Source organism: Callorhinus ursinus, unplaced genomic scaffold (genome assembly GCF_003265705.2).
Source record: "Callorhinus ursinus isolate GAN/ISIS: 27379988/994484 unplaced genomic scaffold, GSC_fseal_2.0 scaffold48, whole genome shotgun sequence".
In the NCBI taxonomy this organism is placed as follows: Eukaryota; Metazoa; Chordata; class Mammalia; order Carnivora; family Otariidae; genus Callorhinus; species Callorhinus ursinus.
This window is the reverse complement of record NW_027397110.1, coordinates 5,927,057-5,946,480: the sequence shown is the minus strand read 5'-3', so window position 1 is coordinate 5,946,480 and position 19,424 is coordinate 5,927,057. Positions and strand designations below refer to the sequence as shown.

At 56.6% G+C, this 19,424-nt stretch overlaps 1 protein-coding gene across 7 annotated transcripts in view; it reads right to left on the bottom strand.

Moving 5' to 3' along the window:
• Positions 1 to 5,395: 5,395 nt before the first annotated feature.
• PACSIN2 (protein kinase C and casein kinase substrate in neurons 2) overlaps positions 5,396 to 19,424 on the bottom strand; it is a 133,297-nt gene continuing 119,268 nt past the window's right edge. For 6 of the 7 annotated variants that reach the window (XM_025881925.2, XM_025881927.2, XM_073882674.1 and 3 more), the window contains 6 exons: positions 17,532 to 17,707; positions 15,754 to 15,874; positions 12,905 to 13,026; positions 10,666 to 10,788; positions 10,112 to 10,308; positions 5,396 to 7,133 (listed from right to left, as the gene is read on the bottom strand). In XM_025881925.2, the coding sequence (XP_025737710.1) occupies positions 7,021 to 7,133; positions 10,112 to 10,308; positions 10,666 to 10,788; positions 12,905 to 13,026; positions 15,754 to 15,874; positions 17,532 to 17,707 (852 nt within the window). In that variant the 3' untranslated portion in view covers positions 5,396 to 7,020. The remainder of the gene's footprint in view (positions 7,134 to 10,111; positions 10,309 to 10,665; positions 10,789 to 12,904; positions 13,027 to 15,753; positions 15,875 to 17,531; positions 17,708 to 19,424) is intronic. The other variant, XM_073882677.1, reaches the window with a different exon arrangement.

The window sequence follows — 19,424 nt, the reverse complement described above, 5'->3', positions numbered from 1 at the left end:
TTCCATCTGCACCTTTGTTCCCTTTACAATTAAGCTTCAATCATTAACATTGTTATTGGAAAATACTCTATCAAGGGGCGGGAGCGGCCAGGCTGTGTTGACCTCGAGGTGGCTGATTAGCTGCACACAGTTGCTTGTCACCTCCCCAGGGGCCAAGCAGGGGGCCACGCGGTGTCTGCCCATCAGAGTGTTAGTTATCCTTCCCTCCAAGAGAGTGATGTTATTTATGCAGTTCTGTTCATCCGTCCCTTTTCCCTTGTTCTTTCCTACTTCTTCCCGCAAAGGATTTGAAGAGGTCCGAAACAACATCACCTGAATTTCATTGGATGGGCCAAAATGGATTTCATTTTATCTTTTCCGTTTGGCTCCAGGAGTGAAAGAGAGAAGGTCTGGGGCTAGAGGTGAAGGGCTCTGCACCGACGAGCTTGCTGTTGACAGTGCGGGCGGGCCACTTTTGTGATGAGCTGCTCAGAGTCCCGAGGAGGGTCTTTCAGGACCGGCGGCTCCCCAGTGGGGACCTCTAGTCCTGGTGGGTGTCACGGAACGAGCGCCGAGGTGGCGGGTGGGGGGTGGGGGGCGGTGCATCCTCGCCCTCGCAGTCCAACAGCGCAGCCTAGTGGGAAGGGCCTGTACTGCACCACCCGCGTCTGAACGCCCGCTCGGCCGTGTGGCGGCTGTTGGACCTTGGGCAAGTCACCTAACCTCTCTGTGCCTGAAGCTCTTTGCCTGTAAAACTAGGACTGGTTAACATGTACCTAGTTCATGGGGCCGCTGTGAGAATCCAGAAAGTTAATAAACGATGAAGGGTTTAGAACAGGATCTGGCACAGACTGAAATACAAATGTTAACTGCTCTTATTCCCATTTTATCAATGAGCAAACCAAGTCTTGGCGAGCTCAAGTATTTCAGTCAGGCCCACACAGCTAATTAAGGTCACAGAAAGTCCAGTCTGAGTGCAGGGAATATTACCTCCTAGTCCATGCTTTTAACCATCGACTTCATTTTTACGCCTTTGTAAGTCTGTCGTTGAGTTTCAGAGAAGAAAAACATCTTCCGTTGGATTCTGGTGTGGAAACCCCAGCCTCCCTGCATACAGTTTCATACAGGGATGAATATATGGCTTGAGGGAGGCGCTCGTGCCAGGTGACCGGTTGGGGGAGGATTTGAAGTCTCCATCTGAGGTCGGCTTGAGTTGGGCTGGCATTCGGGGTTAGGCTACCTCCATAACCATGTTCCCCAGATTTGTGTGCGTTATCAAGCACGCTCACACTCTAGACCGCATACGATCGTGAAAGAGAAAAGGTAGGAACCACTTTCCCCTTTTCCAGATGAGGAAACGGAGCGCCAGGGAGAGGGAGGGGCTTACCCGAGGACAGGCAGCTCATCAGTGACACCGGTGCCCATCTGACCCCGGAGGGACACTGCTTCCTCTGCCACCAGGCCTCCACCTCACCTTCCCTGCCCCTTGCACGGGAATCATAGGAATAGCCAGGGATGGGATGTCACATTGGCCTGTGTCCCTTGCTCCCTGAGCTCTCTTTGGACATACTTTCCCTACCTCCTTGGGCCAGACTGTGGGCGACCAGTCTCGGGGTCCCCAGGACCCAGCTCCTGTGCCCCAGAGCTGGGTTAGGAGCATATGCTGGTTATATGAACAAGTCAAGGAGCACATGGAATTGCTGGTACTTTGGGCAGCCCGTTCTTGCTATTTGGACCAGTGATTCTCAAAGTGTGGCCCTGGGTCAGCCTCACCTGGGACTTGTTAGATATGCAAACTTTGGACCTCATCCCCAACCTCATGATTCAGAAGCTCTAGAATGTGGTCCAGCGAGCTGGGTTGTAACAAGGCCTCCAGGAGTACAATTACACCTGCTTTTTGGCGTTAGGCCCTGGAATTGAAATGCCAGCTCTGCCCCTAACTTGCTGTACGGCCTCGCACAAGTCACTCCACCTCTCTGATTTGTTTCCTCATCTGCAAAATGGCTTTCATACATAACGAGGAGGGTTATATGACTCTTTGCAGAGAAAGGAGCTCAGCACGGGACCCGGCATGTGGCTGATAAATGTGAAGCCCAAGGCTGCTTGGAAACCGTGGGCTGAGAAACTGCCTACCCCCTGACAATGCTGGGGTCAGCCTGGTTCCTCTGACTCTGTGCTTGGCAGGGGCCCCACCTGGTGTAGAATAACCTTGTACCTCAACGAGAGGCCTGCCAGATTCGGCTTGGTCCCGGTCTGTCCTTTCTGGGGCAGTGGAGCGCCTCTATCCCAGCCCCAGGTCTCTCCACAGTGGCCCACATGTGTCCACTGGGTGCTGGGGCCTGGGCCCTGCTGCTCACTCCCACCACAGAGACCACAGAGGCCCAGTCCAGAAGTCACTGCCTGCCCTTCTAAGGGAAGAGAGTCCGGAGCGGGGCACGCACCTCCTGCAGGTGTCTGAGGGAAGGGATGCCAAGGCAAGGCGCCTGCCCAGCAAGGTGTCCCGCTTCTGGACACCCCCAAGGTCATCCCCACTTTATGCAGTGAGGCTCAGACACGTGCTTGGGCTTCGGGTCACACAGGGGTAGGGGTCCTCCCCAGCCAGTCTGTAGTCCACTCTGACCTCTTGCCAGCCAGGGATGCTTCCCACTGGCAGTGGGGGGGGGAACAGCTCAAGGACCCATAGTACTGTGCCCCCACGGGCCTTGGAGCTGGGTTGGGGGCCCTGTTTGTGCTAATTTCCTGAGACTTGTAGGGGGGCCTCCAGAATCCACCAGGCACACTCTCAGGGGACCATCCTGCCCCCTCCTCCCTGGTGTCCAAGTGACTTGGACCCTCCCTGAGTTTCTGGAGTTCCCCAAAGGCAAACTTGAGTCCTTCTTCGTTTTTCTCCTGTCACCACCTAGTCTTGCATACAGTAGGTGCTCAATAAATGCAGTGAGGGAAGCCTGGGTGGCTCAGTCGTTAAGCGTCTGCCTTCGGCTCAGGTCATGATCCCGGGGTCCTGGGATCGAGCCCCGCATCGGGCTCCCTGCTCAGTGGGAAGCCTGCTCCTCCCTCGCCCGCTCCCCCTGCTTGTGTTCCCTCTCTCGCTGTGTCTCTCTGTTAAATAAATAGAATCTTAATAAATTAATTAATTAATTAACCGTGAATGAATATGACCCAGGGAGAGAGCCAGCTGATTCCCTGCCAGGAAGGGCTACTCCGGGTCAGGCCATGCTCAGCTCCCCCAACCGCTCACTCTGTGACCATGCGCATGTCACTCCTGCTCCTCACTAGGCCTGTTTCCCCATGAACAAGGAGAGGGTTGGTCAAGTGGCACACGGGGGCCCTTCTCAACCTCCCCCATCCCCATTCTGATGGATTGTAAGTGGTCCCCTCTATGTCTGCCGCTAGTACCCGAGGTCTTGGCAGAGCCCAAACCCACCAGTCACCCAGCAGACACCAGTCCAGGCACAGGGAGAGGCCTTTCACGAGCTTAGGTGGTGAAGGGCCTGCAGTGAAGCCCAGGACAGAGGCTTGCTCTGTCCTCTCTCAGGGAACTCAGAAAACCTGGAGTTTTAGCTCAAGCTGCTGCAGAGCCAGACCTCTGCCTGGGTCACTCACTGGAGCCTGCTTGCCCTCTGGGCATGCCCTGGGGGCTCGGACAGGAAGACGAAATACCCCCTCCTACCCTCTGCTGAGAAGGGACTGGGCAGGCCGCCCACGGCCCCGGGCCCCGGGCCCCGGGAAGGGGATGCCCACATAGCAGTGATTGGGGGGGAAGGAGCAGCTTGGCCCCAAGGCAGTGGCTCTGGGGAAGGGAAGGACAGAAGGACAAAGAGAATTTGGTGGCCCAGCGTGGGGGGTGTGGGAGGGGCAGCCAAGAATGCCAGAAGCTTCTGGCTGGGTACCAGGAGGAGGGGTTATCACTTATCACCACGGTAACAGTTACCGCCTCCTGGGTGCCTGGGGCCCTGCACACCTGCCTCTAACCCTCCAACCAGGAAGACAGGCACCACTCTTGCCTGGGGAAGCTGAGGGGTGAGTTAGGGTTCCGGAGCTCGCCCCTGAGGGCCGGGACGGGAGAGGGCAGGTGAGCAGTGAGGGCCCTTCAGGACTTCCTGCAGGAGCCCTGAGACGACAGGCTGAGAAGGGGCCCCGCTGAGCAGTGGTGGTTTCATCCTGGCTTCGGAGGGTTCCTCCTGCTCACCTCCCCCCACCCCCCTCCTTATCTGCCAGTGAAGGGGAGCGAGGAAGGGCTTGCCCTCAAGAATCCTGCAGTTCTGTCATGGGACCTTGGGCAGGTTGTGGAACTTGAGTTTGCAGAGCTTCTGTGTCGTCTTCTGCAAAGCGGGGTGACTCCAGCCTCCCCCACAGCGGTCATGACGGTACGTGAGCTCCCCAGGTGCCCAGGACTGGCCGGCCCAGCTCAGGCCGTGCGAACCAGGAGCCTGCCGGCCCGACCCCTCCGCCGTCCTCCCTCGTGTCCGCCCTGGGCAGCGGGCAGCTCCGATGGTCTCCAGCTCCTCTGCAGTGGGGAGCAGGGGCCCCATCACCCATCAGATAACAAGGTTCTTCTCCGCCATTCCTGAGCCCGGCAAAGCAGTGCTGCGGTGGCAGCTGCCCACCTCGCCCCTCCTGGCTCCCCCGAGGGCCCGCGGCCCGGGAGCGGCACCTGTGCGGACGGGCCTTGCCGGGGTCCGGCGTGTCAGCTGCGGCAGCCCTCACCTCTCTCCCTTCCTGCCTTGTCCTGGCCTTCTTTCAACCAGGTCACCCCAACGAGGGGGGAGGACCCCCCAGGGATTTTGGTGCCACAGACCAGCAGGGACTCCTTGGCGGGGGGGTATGGCTCTTGGAGTCTCCGTGTCCTTCCCTGTAAAATGGAATAGGGAGACTCGGCCGACACATGGGGATGTCTGGAAACGGGCATGCTTTTTTTTCTTTTAAAAGCTTTTATTCGAGCGAGAGAGAGCAAGAGGGAGGGAGGGGCAGGGGGAGAGGGACAAGCAGACTCCCGGGATCATGACCTGAGCCGAAGGCAGACAACCCGCTGAGCCCCCCAGGCACGCTATTTGCAGATACCCTCAGAGCACAGGGCCCAGGCGCACAGCACGCGCTCAGGGAATGTGTTTGAAGAAGCCCAGGTGATGGTCTCCCATCTGGGTCCTGCTGTTTGGGTCTAGGGGAGGGAAGGAGGCGGCAGCATCTACACCGGGGCAGCTCGGGCCACAGAGTAGCAGGTTCCGGGGAGAGGGGCCTCTGGAGGGGCTCGGGTGCCTCACATCCCCAACCTCTGGACTGGCAGGGCGCAGGGCCCTTCGGGCAGCGGTAGCGCACCCGGGATCTCGCCCAGCTCGAGCTGGAAGATGCCGATGGAGACACGGCCACCGGCGGATGTGAGCGTGAGGGACGCACAGCTCGGGGACAGTGACACTCATGAGATCAACTGTTTATTGATTTTTTTTTTCTAAAATACTATACATTTAAAGAAACTCCTAACTGAAAAGACTTGACAATTTTTGGTAAATCTGTAGCAAAGGAATGAGGATTTCTGCTGGTAAGTTTTCATGACGAACACAGACGCACATCCACTTTCCAAGCAAGACATCAAGCTCACTGGAAACATTGAGAAAATGCATAGCTTGTGATGGCGGTGGCCATTTCACCGGGTGTCTGAGTTACACAAAATAAAGGTTTTCCCGCCCTCCCTCCCTCCCCCGCCCTGTGATTACAGTGTAGTTCCTGCCCCAGCGCATCTGCTCCCGATGACTAAGGCCGCTCAGAGACCCCGGTGCTCTGGGGTGAGACCCAGCTTTCGTGTGCTCGCGAGGGACTGGGAGGGCTGGAATCTGCAGCTGCTGGAAAGACATGGGAGGTTTTACAGTGTTCTGCTACGGAAAGGACTAAGGCTGGTGGGAGGGTGGACCCACAGCTGTCCAGCGAGGACAGGCTTCCCCCCAGCTGTCTCCACTCCAGAGAGGCCCAGGGCGCGGGCCCAGAGCCCAGAGGAGGCCCAGCCGGCCAGCCAGGCCTGTGCCCAAATGTCACAGTCTTCAAGCAGTTTACAAATTAAACCCACTGTCAAAAGCCGTTAAATCTCACCAGAACAGTAGACGAACTCTTTAGATTCTCTGAATATCAAATAATATATACAGATATACACCAAGACATGACAGTCTAACAGAAAGCATCTTAATCTACAGATGTGTGTGCTTGAGAAGTTAGTCTTCTTACTTTGTAATCTTTCAAATCACTGATAAAATTGTTAATCTGCAAGAATAAAGTTTTAAACACAAATAGAATGAAAATAGTTTTTAAATACGGGGACATTTGGAGTACTACGTACGGTTATTTCCGGAACTCATGGCGGATGCCCCAAACGCACAGGGCATTCACGACAGAAATCCAGCCGGACGCGTCCCCACCTTTCCACCACCCTCTCGGGCCTCAAGCACCGCCTGTCTCAGGGAACTGAGGCTCTCGAGATTTCCTCAAGGCCGGTGTATATCAATCTGTCCCATAATTTAAGTATAAATGAATGGAAGAACAGGTATATAAAAAAGTATAACTGTACACAGCCTTTAAATTAAAAACCTCAACGTCTTCGCTCAGAAAATAGCATGTAAGTTTGTTCATTTAAGTTGCGGATGATGGGACGCGTCAGAGGAAGTAATCAGCAGAACAAGAATCAGTGGAACCCACCACTGCTTCAGAGGAGAGGAGGAAAGACAAGGTCAAGCACAGACAGATCCATGATAAGCCGACACGCACAGTGAGCGGGATGGGGGTGTGGGGCGAGTCCTGTCGTACTGTCTTCCGACGCTCAGACCTCTCTGTCTGCACGGCGTGCGGGGAGGCGCTGAGTCCCAGATGAAACGACCAGCTCTTCTGCCTCGGAGAGACACCATGAAGCCAAGAGCAACGGAGCCAGCATGTGTTGCAGGAAAAGGAGCGGACGCTCACCCAGCCGACTGCCGCCAGGGTGCCGCTGTCCAGGGCTGACGGCCAACGCAGCTCCTGGGACCCCTGCCTCCGCTCTCTGCCCGCCAGCCGGCTGGCCCATCACTGGATCGCCTCGACGTAGTTGGCTGGGTACAGGCCGACCTGCCCGCTGTCCAAGCGCCCCTTGCACCAGCCCTGCTCATCCTCGTCTTCTAGCTTGGTCAGCTCCTCCCCTTCAAGACAAGCAGCAAGCAGTCCTGGTGAGCAGGCGGGAGACACACGGACCACCCAGCACCCGGTCACAGTGCCCTGGCGGCTTGGCCCCCACCCCTGGGCCCACAGAGGGTCTCTAAGTTGGGTGGGAGGGGCAGGTATTCTCTTGGGCCAGACCTGGTTATTTCTCTACTAAGGTGCATTTTAGCTGCTCTTTTAGCCAGCCATAGGAGCCCCCGAGCAGTCTCAAGACCGCCAACGCGCGCAAGGACCCTAAAGCAAGCAGCTCCCACAGAGACTGCAGAATTCAATGCCACAGGCCCTGTCCTTCCCGACTGTTCCAGGCCAGGTCAGAGGACTGCTTTCAGAGGGCCCATGCTTCCCCCGTCACCGCCCTCTCCTGCTGCCCGGCTCCTTCCCGCTTGATCTTAGATCTCTCTCCTCCAGCACTTATTGCTCTGCTGTGCCCAGGCCTCAGTCCTGCATTTACGTCCATAAAACTGCTGACCGGGTGTGTTCATTTAATCTGTGTCCAGAGTAGCCTGTGGGAGGGGCAGGAACCCCAGCTCAGGGCATTTATCCTCTGACAGAAATCAGCCCCTCTCAACACCACGAGACGGAAGCCATCGGCAGAGTTCTGGATTCTCCCCATGGCTGTGTGTGTTACTGTGGTTTGACTCATCTCCTCTGTTCAGACAGGAAGGAACCCCTGCTTCAGGCCGGGCCCGGGTAGTGGAGAAGGAACCCTGATGAGGAGGGACAGATGGAGCCCTGGTCCTTCAAGGAGACAGATAGGGGGACGGAGACCAAAGGTGTGGTCAGGGCCGCGGTGTTGGAAGGTCCGGGTCCGGCGTCTCCCGCTCGGAGCGGACAGAGCACTCCAGCGCTCTGGGGCTCTGGCCCGGGACTGCCTGCAGGGACACTGTGGGAACCCCGTAGCTCAGGCCCTCTCAGGAGCAGGGAAGGGGTGGAAGACTTAGCCCCAGGACAGCTTTTGCCTTTTGTTCAGCTTGAAGCTTTGTATTTCTTGGGTTTCCTTTGCAGGCTTAGCTGCACTTTCTTCCCCAGGCAATTATGCCCTGCTTCGGCATTTCCCTGCCTCCGCTTTGTGCAGCAGTGATAGTGACGAAGGTGCCTGTGGGACCGGTTTGCAGGGCTGGGGCTCGTGGGCAAGGCGCCCTGCCCTGGGGCCTGGTTTCCTACGCCGCAGACCGGGTGCTGGGAGGACTCAGTGTTGGAGAAGGGAAGGAGCTGGGTGGTGCCCAACATGCAGTGAGCTGCCGGTTAGGAGAGCTGCCGTCAGTCCCATGTGAGGGATGGCTTCTCCTCCTGCCACTGGGCCACTCCAGCAGCACCAGTCCCAAGCAAATCTAACTCAGCAACATCAGCAGCAAACACGGCGGGGGGGGTGGGCGGAAGTGAGCGCCAAGAGGGGTAAAGCTCAGGGGCGCCTGGGCGGCTCAGTCGGTTAAGCGGCTGCCTTCGGCTCAGATCATGATCCCGGGGTCCTGCTCTGCGGGAAGCCTGCTTCTCCCTCGCCCTCTGCCTGCCGCTCTGCCTACTTGTGCTCTCTATCTCTCTGTCAAATAAATACATCTTTTTTTTTTTAAGAAGATTTATTTATTTATTTGAGAGAGAAAATGAGATAGAGAGAGCATGAGGGGGGAAGGGTCAGAGGGAGAAAGGGAGAAGCAGACTCCCTGCTGAGCAGGGAGCCCGATGCGGGACTCGATCCCCGGACTCCAGGATCATGACCTGAGCCGAAGACAGTTACTTAACCAACTGAGCCACCCAGGCGCCCTGAAGGCAGCCGCTCAACCAACTGAGCCACCCAGGCGACCAATAAATAAAATCTTTAAAAAAAAAATCCACTCAGAGCAGAAGGAGACACTTATGTCCATAAAATTGCTGACAAATCCAACAGGTGAGACAGAGCAAGAATTAGAAAGTACAATGAATAAATCAACAAAGAAGAGGGCAAATAACCCCGAGAGGTCAGAAAACCGGACAAAGATGTGTGCAGGTGCATAAGAAATGCATAAGAACTTTCTGTAACCGGCCAGGGATGCCTGGTGACCAAGCCTGGGCTTGAGTATCTGGGGCCATCTGCCCCGCAGCCAGACAGACGCGGGGGTCTGCCCAGAGGCGCGGCCTGAGTGGAGGAGCACACTTTCAGCCCACGCTGGCTGAGTTCTGGCCAGGCCTCCTGCTTTGAGGGGTGGATAGTGGATCTGGGATGACTTCGAGGAGGGGCCAAGGCAGAAGGAAAGAACTTGGCTCTCTGGGGGCCCACTTTGGCACCAGGCCACTTGAGCTTCCTCTGACAGGCTCTGAGAGTGTTTTCAAACCGAAGGTTGAAACTCATTTTGGCAAATTGCAACCAGCGTTTAAAAAAAGAAAAAAAAAAAAGACAAAGGCTAGAAAATCTGTGTGCACAGAGCTCCCATAATCTGGGTCCAGAGTGTTCTGTAAAACACAAGTTCTGAGTACTGGCAACAAAGGTGTGCTGGTGGCAGAATGTACACAATGTGCCTACAGGGAGGAAGTTCAAAAGGCACAGCCCTAACACGAGGCTCCAGTGGCCCAGGGGCATGCCCAGTGCTATTCTGGGGTCTGGGCAAGGTGACTCACCAAGGGCCCCTCTGCCAGCTGGGGGTCTCTGGAGAAAGCCTTCCCTTGGGGACCTGCAAGGCTGGCTGCTTCCAGAGAGCACCTGGGAAACCTGGCTGGTGCCGGTGATCAGCATCTCCCACCCCAGCGCCCTGCTGTGCCCAGCCCTCAGTCCTGCTAGGGGTGGCACCTTGGGCAAAGGCACCAGGGCATCTCATGCCTTCTAAGATTTGGCATGGAGCATCTGTTGCTTTTGAAATGTGGGAGGAGAACCGACAAATGGAACTAGCAGGAATTTTCCAGACTTTAAAAAAGAAAAACAAACCCAAACCTTCCCCCCAGCAGGTTGGAGCATTTGCCCCAGATGCCAGCCAGGGAGCCCACCTACCCGCCTTGAAGCTCAGCTCATCATGCTCCTGCCCTTCATAGTCGTAAAGGGCCCGGACCCGCACTTCTGTCCCCGAGGTGGCATCCTCGTCAAACGGGTTTGAGTCCCCATTGGCGTCCGTGGAGGAGAACGGGTTGTTAGACTCATCATCTGACCAGTCGGTGGGGTAGCTCTGGGTCTTCTCGTAGCTGCTCACGCTGCAAAAAAGGGTGGCCCCGGGGGGGCCCTGAGCACGGGGCTGGGGGGGGCCCCCTTCCGCAGGAGCACCACCGCTCAGCGTCCCAGCGCAGTCAGGCCCCCCACGGTGCTGCGCCGGGGGCCTCGGTGAGGGTTAACGGAGGACAGAGAAAAAGCAACCAGAGACTGTTAGTGGGTGGCGCCCCCCCCCCCACCGCCGAGAAATCGAGAAGCCGGAAACTGTCCACCAGCGGCAGCTGGGCCGCCTCCTGCAGGCCTCATGCATTGCTTTGAGCGCCAAGGGGGCAAGAGCCCGGACAGAGAGAGGAGAGACGGCGAGCGAGCTGGAAGCCAGAGGGAAGCGTCCGTTCACCAACTTTTTGGCCTTAATGTCCTCCTTCTCGCTGACGGTGCTCTCCGTGTCGTCCTCATCCTCGAAGGGGTTGGAGCTGGACGGCGGCTGCGCGGGCCGCGCGGGGTTGCTCAGGACACTAAGGTCACTACAGGGAGAAAGACAGCTTTCAGGGGCCCCCAGCTCGGCGCCCCACCCCGGTCCTGGGTGCTCCCAGCTGCAGGATCACAGGGCCAGGGTCTGAAGGGACAGATCGGCTCCTTGCCAGAGAGGAGGACATGTTGTTGGAGCAGAAAGAATGGTTTAGCAAAAACAGTGATATTTTGGTGCTTAAATACACTTAAAACGTCCAAGAGAGAACACGTCCATTTCCCCCTCCGTGCCTCTGGGTACAGTCTACCCTGACCTAGAGACCCGGGGCGCGGACAGGGGGCTCCCGGAGCACAAGTGACATCCGGGCTTGCCGCTTCTCCCCGCCGGCCCCCCCACCCGGCCGCTATTCCTGATGCCGTGAGCTGGCAGCAGGCCCGCCGGGCTCAGAGGCCGGGAGGGAGGCTCCTGGAGCTCTCCAGACCCCACAGCACAGCAGTCCCCTCCTTCTGACTACAAAGGCTCCAGCGGCCCTCTTCCCTGCTTCTTCTGGGGCCAGAGCTTCCAAAATCAGCACCAAAGCCCACTGAACAGCCCTTTGTAAGACAGAAGGACCCCTTTCGTGCTCCAGAGAGAGAACATCCAGCCGCATAACCGTATCAGCCACCTACTGTGTGCCAGGCCCAGAGGGGACGGACTGGGCAGAACTCGGACTCAGGCCCAGGCCGCGGACTGACAGCCAGGATGCAGTGACCAGAGGTGCCAGGTGCGGAACAAGACGGTAAAGAAGAAAGACGGGCCCCTACAAGCCCTGGCACCACACCATGGATTCAGTTGCAAGGCAGGGCTTGCGGGGCCCACACCACCTCCGGGACCCCGAGTCGGGCGGCAAGCTGCTGACACTCAGAGCACTGCATGGGCGGCTCAGACAGAGCTGGGGGTGGGAGGGGCGGAGACAGGAGAGAAAACGCCTCAAATGCTACCACAGACCCTAAGTGGCCGGCAACTGCCTCATGGCTTCAGGTGAGGGGCACGGGACCCAAGGCTGCCCACCGCCTACGCCTGAGCCGCATGTCTGAGACCACTAGGCCCTCCTCCCTCCCTGACACCTTTCCCTTTCTGGTGCTGGGAAGCCGAATTTGTGCAGCAGCCCTGGCCTGCCTAGACTCTCCTAGACCCTCCTCCCTGGCCCCTGCGGTGGTGCTTCGTGCCCCCCCGCCCCCAGCCCTGCCCAACTCATGCATTGCACAGGTACCAGCCTCATCCCTGGGACAGTGCTTACTGCGCGGGTCACTTCACCAAGCACACCTGCCCAGACGGAGACACGGCAGCTGAATGACAACTGGCCATGTCTGGCCAGGGAGCCCAGGCAGGGACTTCAGGGCCTGGGGCTCCAGAGAGGCCTCCAGAACCTGCGCTGACCCTCCTAGGAAACGGCAACCATGAACTGTTATTATTACTTGTGGCATGGAAGCCTCTGGGCCCAGAGCCTGCGGGGCTGAAGTGCTTCCAGGGGGCCAGCTGGCAGTCTCAGCTCTGCAGAGGAGAGTAACACCTATCAGCTGGGATTCGGAGCCTGGGGGCAGGCCTCATCTAGCACACACTTTCCAGAAGGGTCTAATGACCTCAGTGCCACTTTTTCTACCCAAACTTGGTTTCAGCAAACAATTAAGTCAGAAGTAAAATAACCAACACTCTCATCAAAGAGGTGACTTGAAAGGGGGGACACTTTGATCTCCTGCACTGCTCCCCGCCCCCTCCCAAATCAGGCACGTGCATACAGGACAGGGAAGTACAAACCTGGCCGGGATACCTGAACCTGCCCAAAGGACGGCATTGACAGTGACATCCGCCTGCCGGTGTGCACTACTGGGGACACACAATGACCAGTACCTGACATCACCTCTTGCCCTCACTTGGGGCCCAAAGCATGTTTGCGGCAAAGGCTCCCTTCTCTGGATCGTTCCACAGCTCTAGTATTAAGTGATCCTCCCAGAGAGGCCACTGCCCAGTGGAATTTGGACGCCCAAGGAGCATCATCTGGAAAGACACCTGTGGGGTTCGCTGCAAGGCCTCACTGGGGAGACTCCTAGGTATCTGGACTAGGAGTGTCTGGCTCACACAGAGGACCCGGGGGACCTATCCCAGGGGACGGAAGCTGCCCCAGCACCCACCTGCTGGGCTTGTTCTGCAGAGCCTGGTCACCTGTCTGGTTGATGCCTGTCAGGGTGACGCCATCAGCAGCCTTCTTCTTCTCTCTCCGGCTGAGGGTTCGATTCAGGTCTGCGGACCATTCCTGGGCAGCAGGCACCGAGGGAGAGAAATGGGAAGTTCGTTTGTTTGAGGCCACATCAGTCTAACACACTGGCCAGCCGGCCAGTGGCCTGCCCTGCACAGTTTGTGACACGTAGCCCCATGGCCTCAGTTTGCCTTGCTCCCCAGCCGACCTCAGGTTCCTGGCACCCTCCTGCCACCCCCTCCTCACTGCCACAGGCGGGGAGTCCAGCCTGTGGAGGCCCAGTCTCCGGGAGAGTCTGAGCAGCCAGCACTCTGACGTCCAGGAACTGCCCCATCCTGCCCGGGGCCCCCAGGGCACTAAGCCTCCAGCCCCCTCTGGCCAGCAGGGGTCGCCAGAGGCCTTACCAGCTGTCCCTGAGCCTTCCAAAGTAGACAGGAGCTAGTTCCCAGCTTTCCCTAAACTGTTTCTGGCTCCGGCGGGGCAGAAGGGCAGGAGAGCAGGCCACAGGGCCTGAGCAAGCCTGCGCCATGGGGACCGCACCATGGGGTGCACACACGACAGGGGCAGGGTGTCACATGACCGGGGACACAGGGAAGCTAGCCCACCATGCGGGTCTCCAGGGATGAGGGCCCTCACTGGCAGCAATGGCTGCGGGACTAACAGAGCAAAGTAAAGCGCTGACCTCCCCAAAGGTTCCCAGGTTCCCAGCATGTTAACAGCTTTTATCAACTGCACTGAGAAACAGTGGAAGTGGGTTAAAGAAAGAAGGGGCTATGATATCATCTCCCAGAAGGGTGTGTGCGTGCATGCACATGGTTAATGAATTCTCCCTCCCGACCCCACCCTTCATCAAACAACCTTAACTGAATTAACCCTTGGTGTGACTGAGTCCACAGCTTGGCCCAGGTTAAAGCCATCTTAGAAACATCAAGCCTAACCTGCCAACTTGTGAGACAAGAAAACCTGAGGCCCAAAAAGAAAAAGGTGACTTGCCCAGAGTTGGTGGCAGGTCTGGGCCCCTGATTCCAGACCCTGGTCACCTATTTGTTTATTGTTTTCTCAACTGACATAAAGTGACTCAGAAAGACCGTGTGAATATAAACCTGTCCTGACTGGGCGGCACCCCAGGGCCCATGTGATCTAGCCCTGGCCAGCCTGGGAAGGAGGGGCTGGCTGTTAGTGTGGACAAGGAACAGCAGGGCAGCATGGCTGCCCCGGTTCTTTCGCTGGCCTGCGGTGTCAGAACCACGCTGTGGACTGCCCCCCCCTCCCCCCACAGACCCATGCGGGCCGGACACACACTGCAGGAGGTTTGGGATTATACATTAGCCAGAAAATAGGAACTTACTTCATCCTGCAGCATGGAAAATAAAAACAAATAATTTTATTAGAGAAAGTCAAGCATGATCCTCTAAGAACCCTAAGCACGGGCCACATGTGGGCACTGCTTTCCAGCCTGCAGGATCCACGAGAGAAGGGCCACGATGGGCTCTGGCTGGGATGCCCATCCCAGTGAGACAGCCTGTCAGGTCTTCCTTCCCAGACCATTCCATTCTCTGGGTATTGGTGGACAACCCTAAGGGCCTGGGGGCGAGGGGGGGGGGACACAACATTTTGCAGGTGGCTTCCTGAGGCCCTGCCGGGTGAAATCCTGCTCTGTGCACAGGACACACCAACTCACTTCCTCCAGGGCACCACTGCTGGGGGTGGGGGCGGCTCTGTGCTCTCCCCTCTGGGACACTTCCACTACTTTGTCCCAGCGCCCCCATGGAAGGGGCACAGTCCTGTTGGGAGCAGATGTCCTAAAGACATCTGCTGAGCAGGGGGCGTGCTCAGCTGCAGGGACCTACGCTGCCATCGGAGCAGCTTTCTTGAGAAGCTCCACAAGACAGAGGCACATGGTGAGGACAGACACAACTGTGGACTAAGATGGGGCTAACGGCCAGCATGGACCCTCAGCTGCTGGAGGACATGGGTGCTGTTGTCACCTCCATTTCATACACGGAAACGACCTGCTCAGTGTCCCACAGCTGCCAAGTGGTGAGATCAGACGTGAGTGCAGCCAGTGCCCTGGCGGCCACCGAGGCACGGGAAGCCCCTTGGCCCCCGCACAAGGCACCCTCCCTGGAAGGCAGCTGCCAAGCCTTTCCTGGCCCCCGGCTTTACCACAAGGTGGGGAGACCCCTGCCCTCAGAGAACCAGGTGGCAGGACCTGGTGGGGGTGGGAGAGGCAGAAGGGCTGGAAGGGACCCGAGATCCCCAGACCCTCACATTTTGCATGTGAAGATACTGGAAGGCTCAGGCCCAAGAAATCAAGAAAAGAGAAAAGTTAATCCTGAACCAAAATTGGCTGAATGTACTGCCTGAAACAAGGAAAAGTCCCTCGTGTGAAGGGTAAGAGGTACACATAACTCGCCCCCCCGCCCCGGACCCGAGGCCCGCCAGGCCCGGGGTCCCCTGTGGCAGCCCGCTTCGCAGCCACCCTGCGGGCTGCGGCAGGGAACCGTCGGCTCCTGGGACTCACCCTGAGAAGGGAACGTCAATGGTCAACAGGAGACCATCCAAGTTCTTAACAAGAAAGAACATAATCGCACCTTCACTGAGATTCAGAAGGCCCTTCAGGAGTGCCCTTGGGACTCTCAACAGCGACCTGGATCCCAGAGTAGCCATGCTTACAGGCTGCCTCATGAACAGGGCGAAGGCCAACACCGAGTTGGAAGGAAAAAGACAGCATATGTGTCAATCCTGTGGGCCCAGGGGGTCACGGGCACAGCCTCCTCTTACCTCAAACTGTGGCCAGTTCATGGACATGCCTGGCCCATGGTTGGCTCTGAACCACCTCAGGTCCTCCACCGCGTCAGCAGCTTTGATGCTCTGCTCCAGGTCACGGTAAATGTTCTTGTAGCTAAATCAGACAGAGGAGATGCATGACTCTCCTGGAAGGCAGGGATGGGCACTGTTCACTCGGAGGGAAAGGCAGGTGAAGACAGAGAGAGAAGGTGGCCGTGTGAAGGGGGCAACGTGTCTACAAGCCAAGGACTGACGGCAGACAGACAGACAGCTGCAATGATCCTCCCCGAGAGCCTCAGAGGGAACACGGCCCTGCCAACACCTTGATTTCCCATTTCCCACCTCCAAACTGAGAGAGAGAATACATTTCTGCTGTTATAAGCCACTGGGTTTTGGTACTTTGTTCTGGCAATCCTCGGACACTACCCTGCTGTCTACTCCCCAGGCTGTGGCTTCGAGGACTCAGGCCAGGCACGCCAGCCAAGGATGGGCGTGTACACCCCACCCCAGCCAGCCGTGTAGCCCCAGGCAAGTCAATCCGCTACAACCGGCCTCAGTTTCCCCGTCACTAAGACGGGGAATGCCACCCACTTTATAGACTGTCAGAAGCATTAATTAAATCCTGGCAGAGTGGCTGTACGATAATTGTTCCTTCCCGCTGGACTGTGCAGAAGACAAAGAGAATGTAATTTCCTACGAACGAGAAGCCTTAGCTCATGAGTCCTTTCTACATGGCTCTGCGATACAGATGACTGAAGTCCACATCCATGGTTAGCCCAGACCTCTGCCCCTATGAAGGCATCACCGGACCACAGACAAGGCAAATGCAAGAGAAATACCACAGCCTCCACGTCATGATCCAGAGCTGAGTCCGAGGGCCTGTGCTGTCCAAGGGACCCCTGAGTAGTCAAGGGCTGAGCAGGTAGCTGCTCTAAAAGGAGGGGCCTCTGGAAGGGCTTCGAAGTAAGACAGCCTTGAGGACAGGGCACACCAGCCAGCCCAGGAAACACAGAGAGGTGTTCCTGGCTTCATTTCAAATACACCAACTGTGGCCCTCCCTTCCTACCGGGACCTAGACTGTTGTACACAGAGCCGGCAGCGCATGGCCCACCTTACTGCGTGGCCCGAGGCCGCCCAGCTCAGGCCAGCAATCAGCCGTCCCAGGCGGTGGGGTGCCTGGCACAGGCCGACCACACAGCTGCAGACAGGTTCAGCACAAGGTCCCTCCCTGGGCAGGAGGACTTAACCAAGGACTTAACTTTTTTTTTTTTTAAGATTTTATTTATTTATTTGACAGAGAGAGAGAGAGCAAGACAGGGAACACAAGCAGGGGGAGTGGGAGAGGGGGAAGCAGGCTTCCTGCCGAGCAGGGAGACCGATGCGGGACTCGATCCCAGGATCCTGGGATCATGACCTGAGCCAAAGGCAGATGCTTAACAACTAAGCCACCCAGGCGCCCTTAACTTTTTTTTTTTTTTAAAGATTTATTTATTTCTTTGAGAGAGAGAGTGGTGGGGGGTAGAGGGAGAGAAAGAGAATCCCAAGTGGACTCCCCACTGAGCACGGAGCCTGACACAGCGCTTGATCTCATGACCTGAGCTGAAACCCAGAGTCAGACGCTTAACCGACTAAGCCATGCCGGAGCCCCCAGAGAGAAGATCTATTGACAAACACTGCCATCCCAAGTCTGGAGAGCAGTGATTGAACTTTATTCAGAAGCAACTTTCCACTGACCTCATGGTGATGTGCTCTTTCTCTAAATGGAAACTCACCTGGCCACGTTTGACAGGTCTAGGTGCTTCTGAACCTCCAGCAGAACTTCCCGGAAGAAGCGCAGACGCTTTTCCTCAAAGTGCTGGCACTGCTCAAACACCTGCTCCATGTTCTCCATGTACTGCGGCGTGCCCTGGTCAAGCTCCTTCAGGGACTTCTCGTACTTCTCTCTGGTCTACAAGAGAATCCGGGCACAACAGGATGAAGGTTCATTTCCATTCACCCTAGTTCCCTCCGACGGAGAGAAAGCGAGCCAGGCTCTACACCACCCTGTTCCTTACCTGCCTTTGTCCCTTTCTGCCACTTCTGAATTCATCAGCATCTAGACCCACTTATCAGGTGACAATATTAAAGCAGACACTTTGAGTGATTTTATAAGCAGGATGAGGAGCTGTGACTGATATCCAAGGATCTACTTCCTCAGGTTCCAGCGCAGAAGACTCACGCTCTACCTCTACTCCCAAAGGGTGCTCCCACCCAATGTGGGCTGGGAAAATACTCAGAAAGATGCCCTTCCCACCCCACATGGCCAGGCCCTCTAGGCTCATCTCGGATGCCACCTCCACCACTGAAGTCATTCTTGGGGAAAGCTTCTCAGGCCTCCACAGATTCCAAAGCACAAAGAGCACAAGCACTGGAGTCTGACAGACTCCACTTTCAAATTCAAGTCCCAGCCCCTCCACTTCTGAACTGCAAATCACACTCCTGGCACCTGCCAGGCCTCTCAGCTAGTACCAGGCCCAAACAGGCAGATGCTGGGGAAGGGGCGGTCACTCTGGAGCCCAGGGTGCATGGTCTCGAGCACCACTGCCCCGCTGACTCCTGCCCACAGCATCCATCCGTGTCCTCTACCTGGGGAAGGGCTGTGCTGGGTCCCCCTCAAGCCTTGGACCTTGCCCTCAGCAGTAGTGACTCAGCAGATACCTCTGGGCAAGATCTCAGGGTCTGAGCGCCAGACAGACCTGGGGGGGGTGGGCGGGGGCGAGTCCTGGCACCTGAGTTTCTGACAGCCTCACTTCCCTCCGCAGAAAATGAGGTACAGGCAAACCCCGTTTCATGGAGCTCCACAGTACTGTGTGTTTTACGGACTGAAGGTCCGGGGCAACCCTGTGTGGAGCACGTCTCCCAGTGCCATTTCTCCAACAGCACTTGCTCGCTTCGCGTCTCTGGTCATGTTTTGGTAATTCAGTATCTCAAGTTTTCATCATTATTATTACATTTGTCACAGTGATCTGTGATTAGTGATTATGACTTGCTGAAATCTCAGATGATGGTCAGCATTTTTTAGCAATAAAGTATTTTTTATTTTTTTAAAGATTTTATGTATTTGACAGAGAAATAGAGCGCACAAGTAGGCAGAGGGAGAGGGAGAAGCAGGCTCTCCGCTGAGCAGGGAGCTGGACGTGGGGCTCGATCCCAGGACCCCAGGATCATGACCCGAGCCGAAGGCAGCAGCTTAACCGACTGAGCCACCCAGGTGCCCCATAAAGTATTTTTTAATTAAGGTGTGTATATTGCTTTTAGATGTAATGCTATTGAACACTTAATAAATTACACTATTGCATAAAGATAGCTTTTATGTGCACCAGGAGACCAAAAACAGTCATTTGACTCACTTTCTTGGAGGTGAGTTAGGCTCATTAGGCTCTGGAACTGAGCCTACCGTGCCATTCCTCTACTTCACAGCAGTCTGGTATTTAAATGAGGTGACACACAAAGGGCACCAAGCTGCACGAAGTAGGCATTCCAAAAAGTCCTTGTCCTCCTGTCTTCCAGCCCACCACAGCCCCCTACACAGCCATTCAGCCCAAGACTGGCCTCTAGAAGGGGTTTTACGAGAAAGGAAATAGGGTAGGACCATAGGAGCCTCCTGGGGCAAAATGAGGGATGGC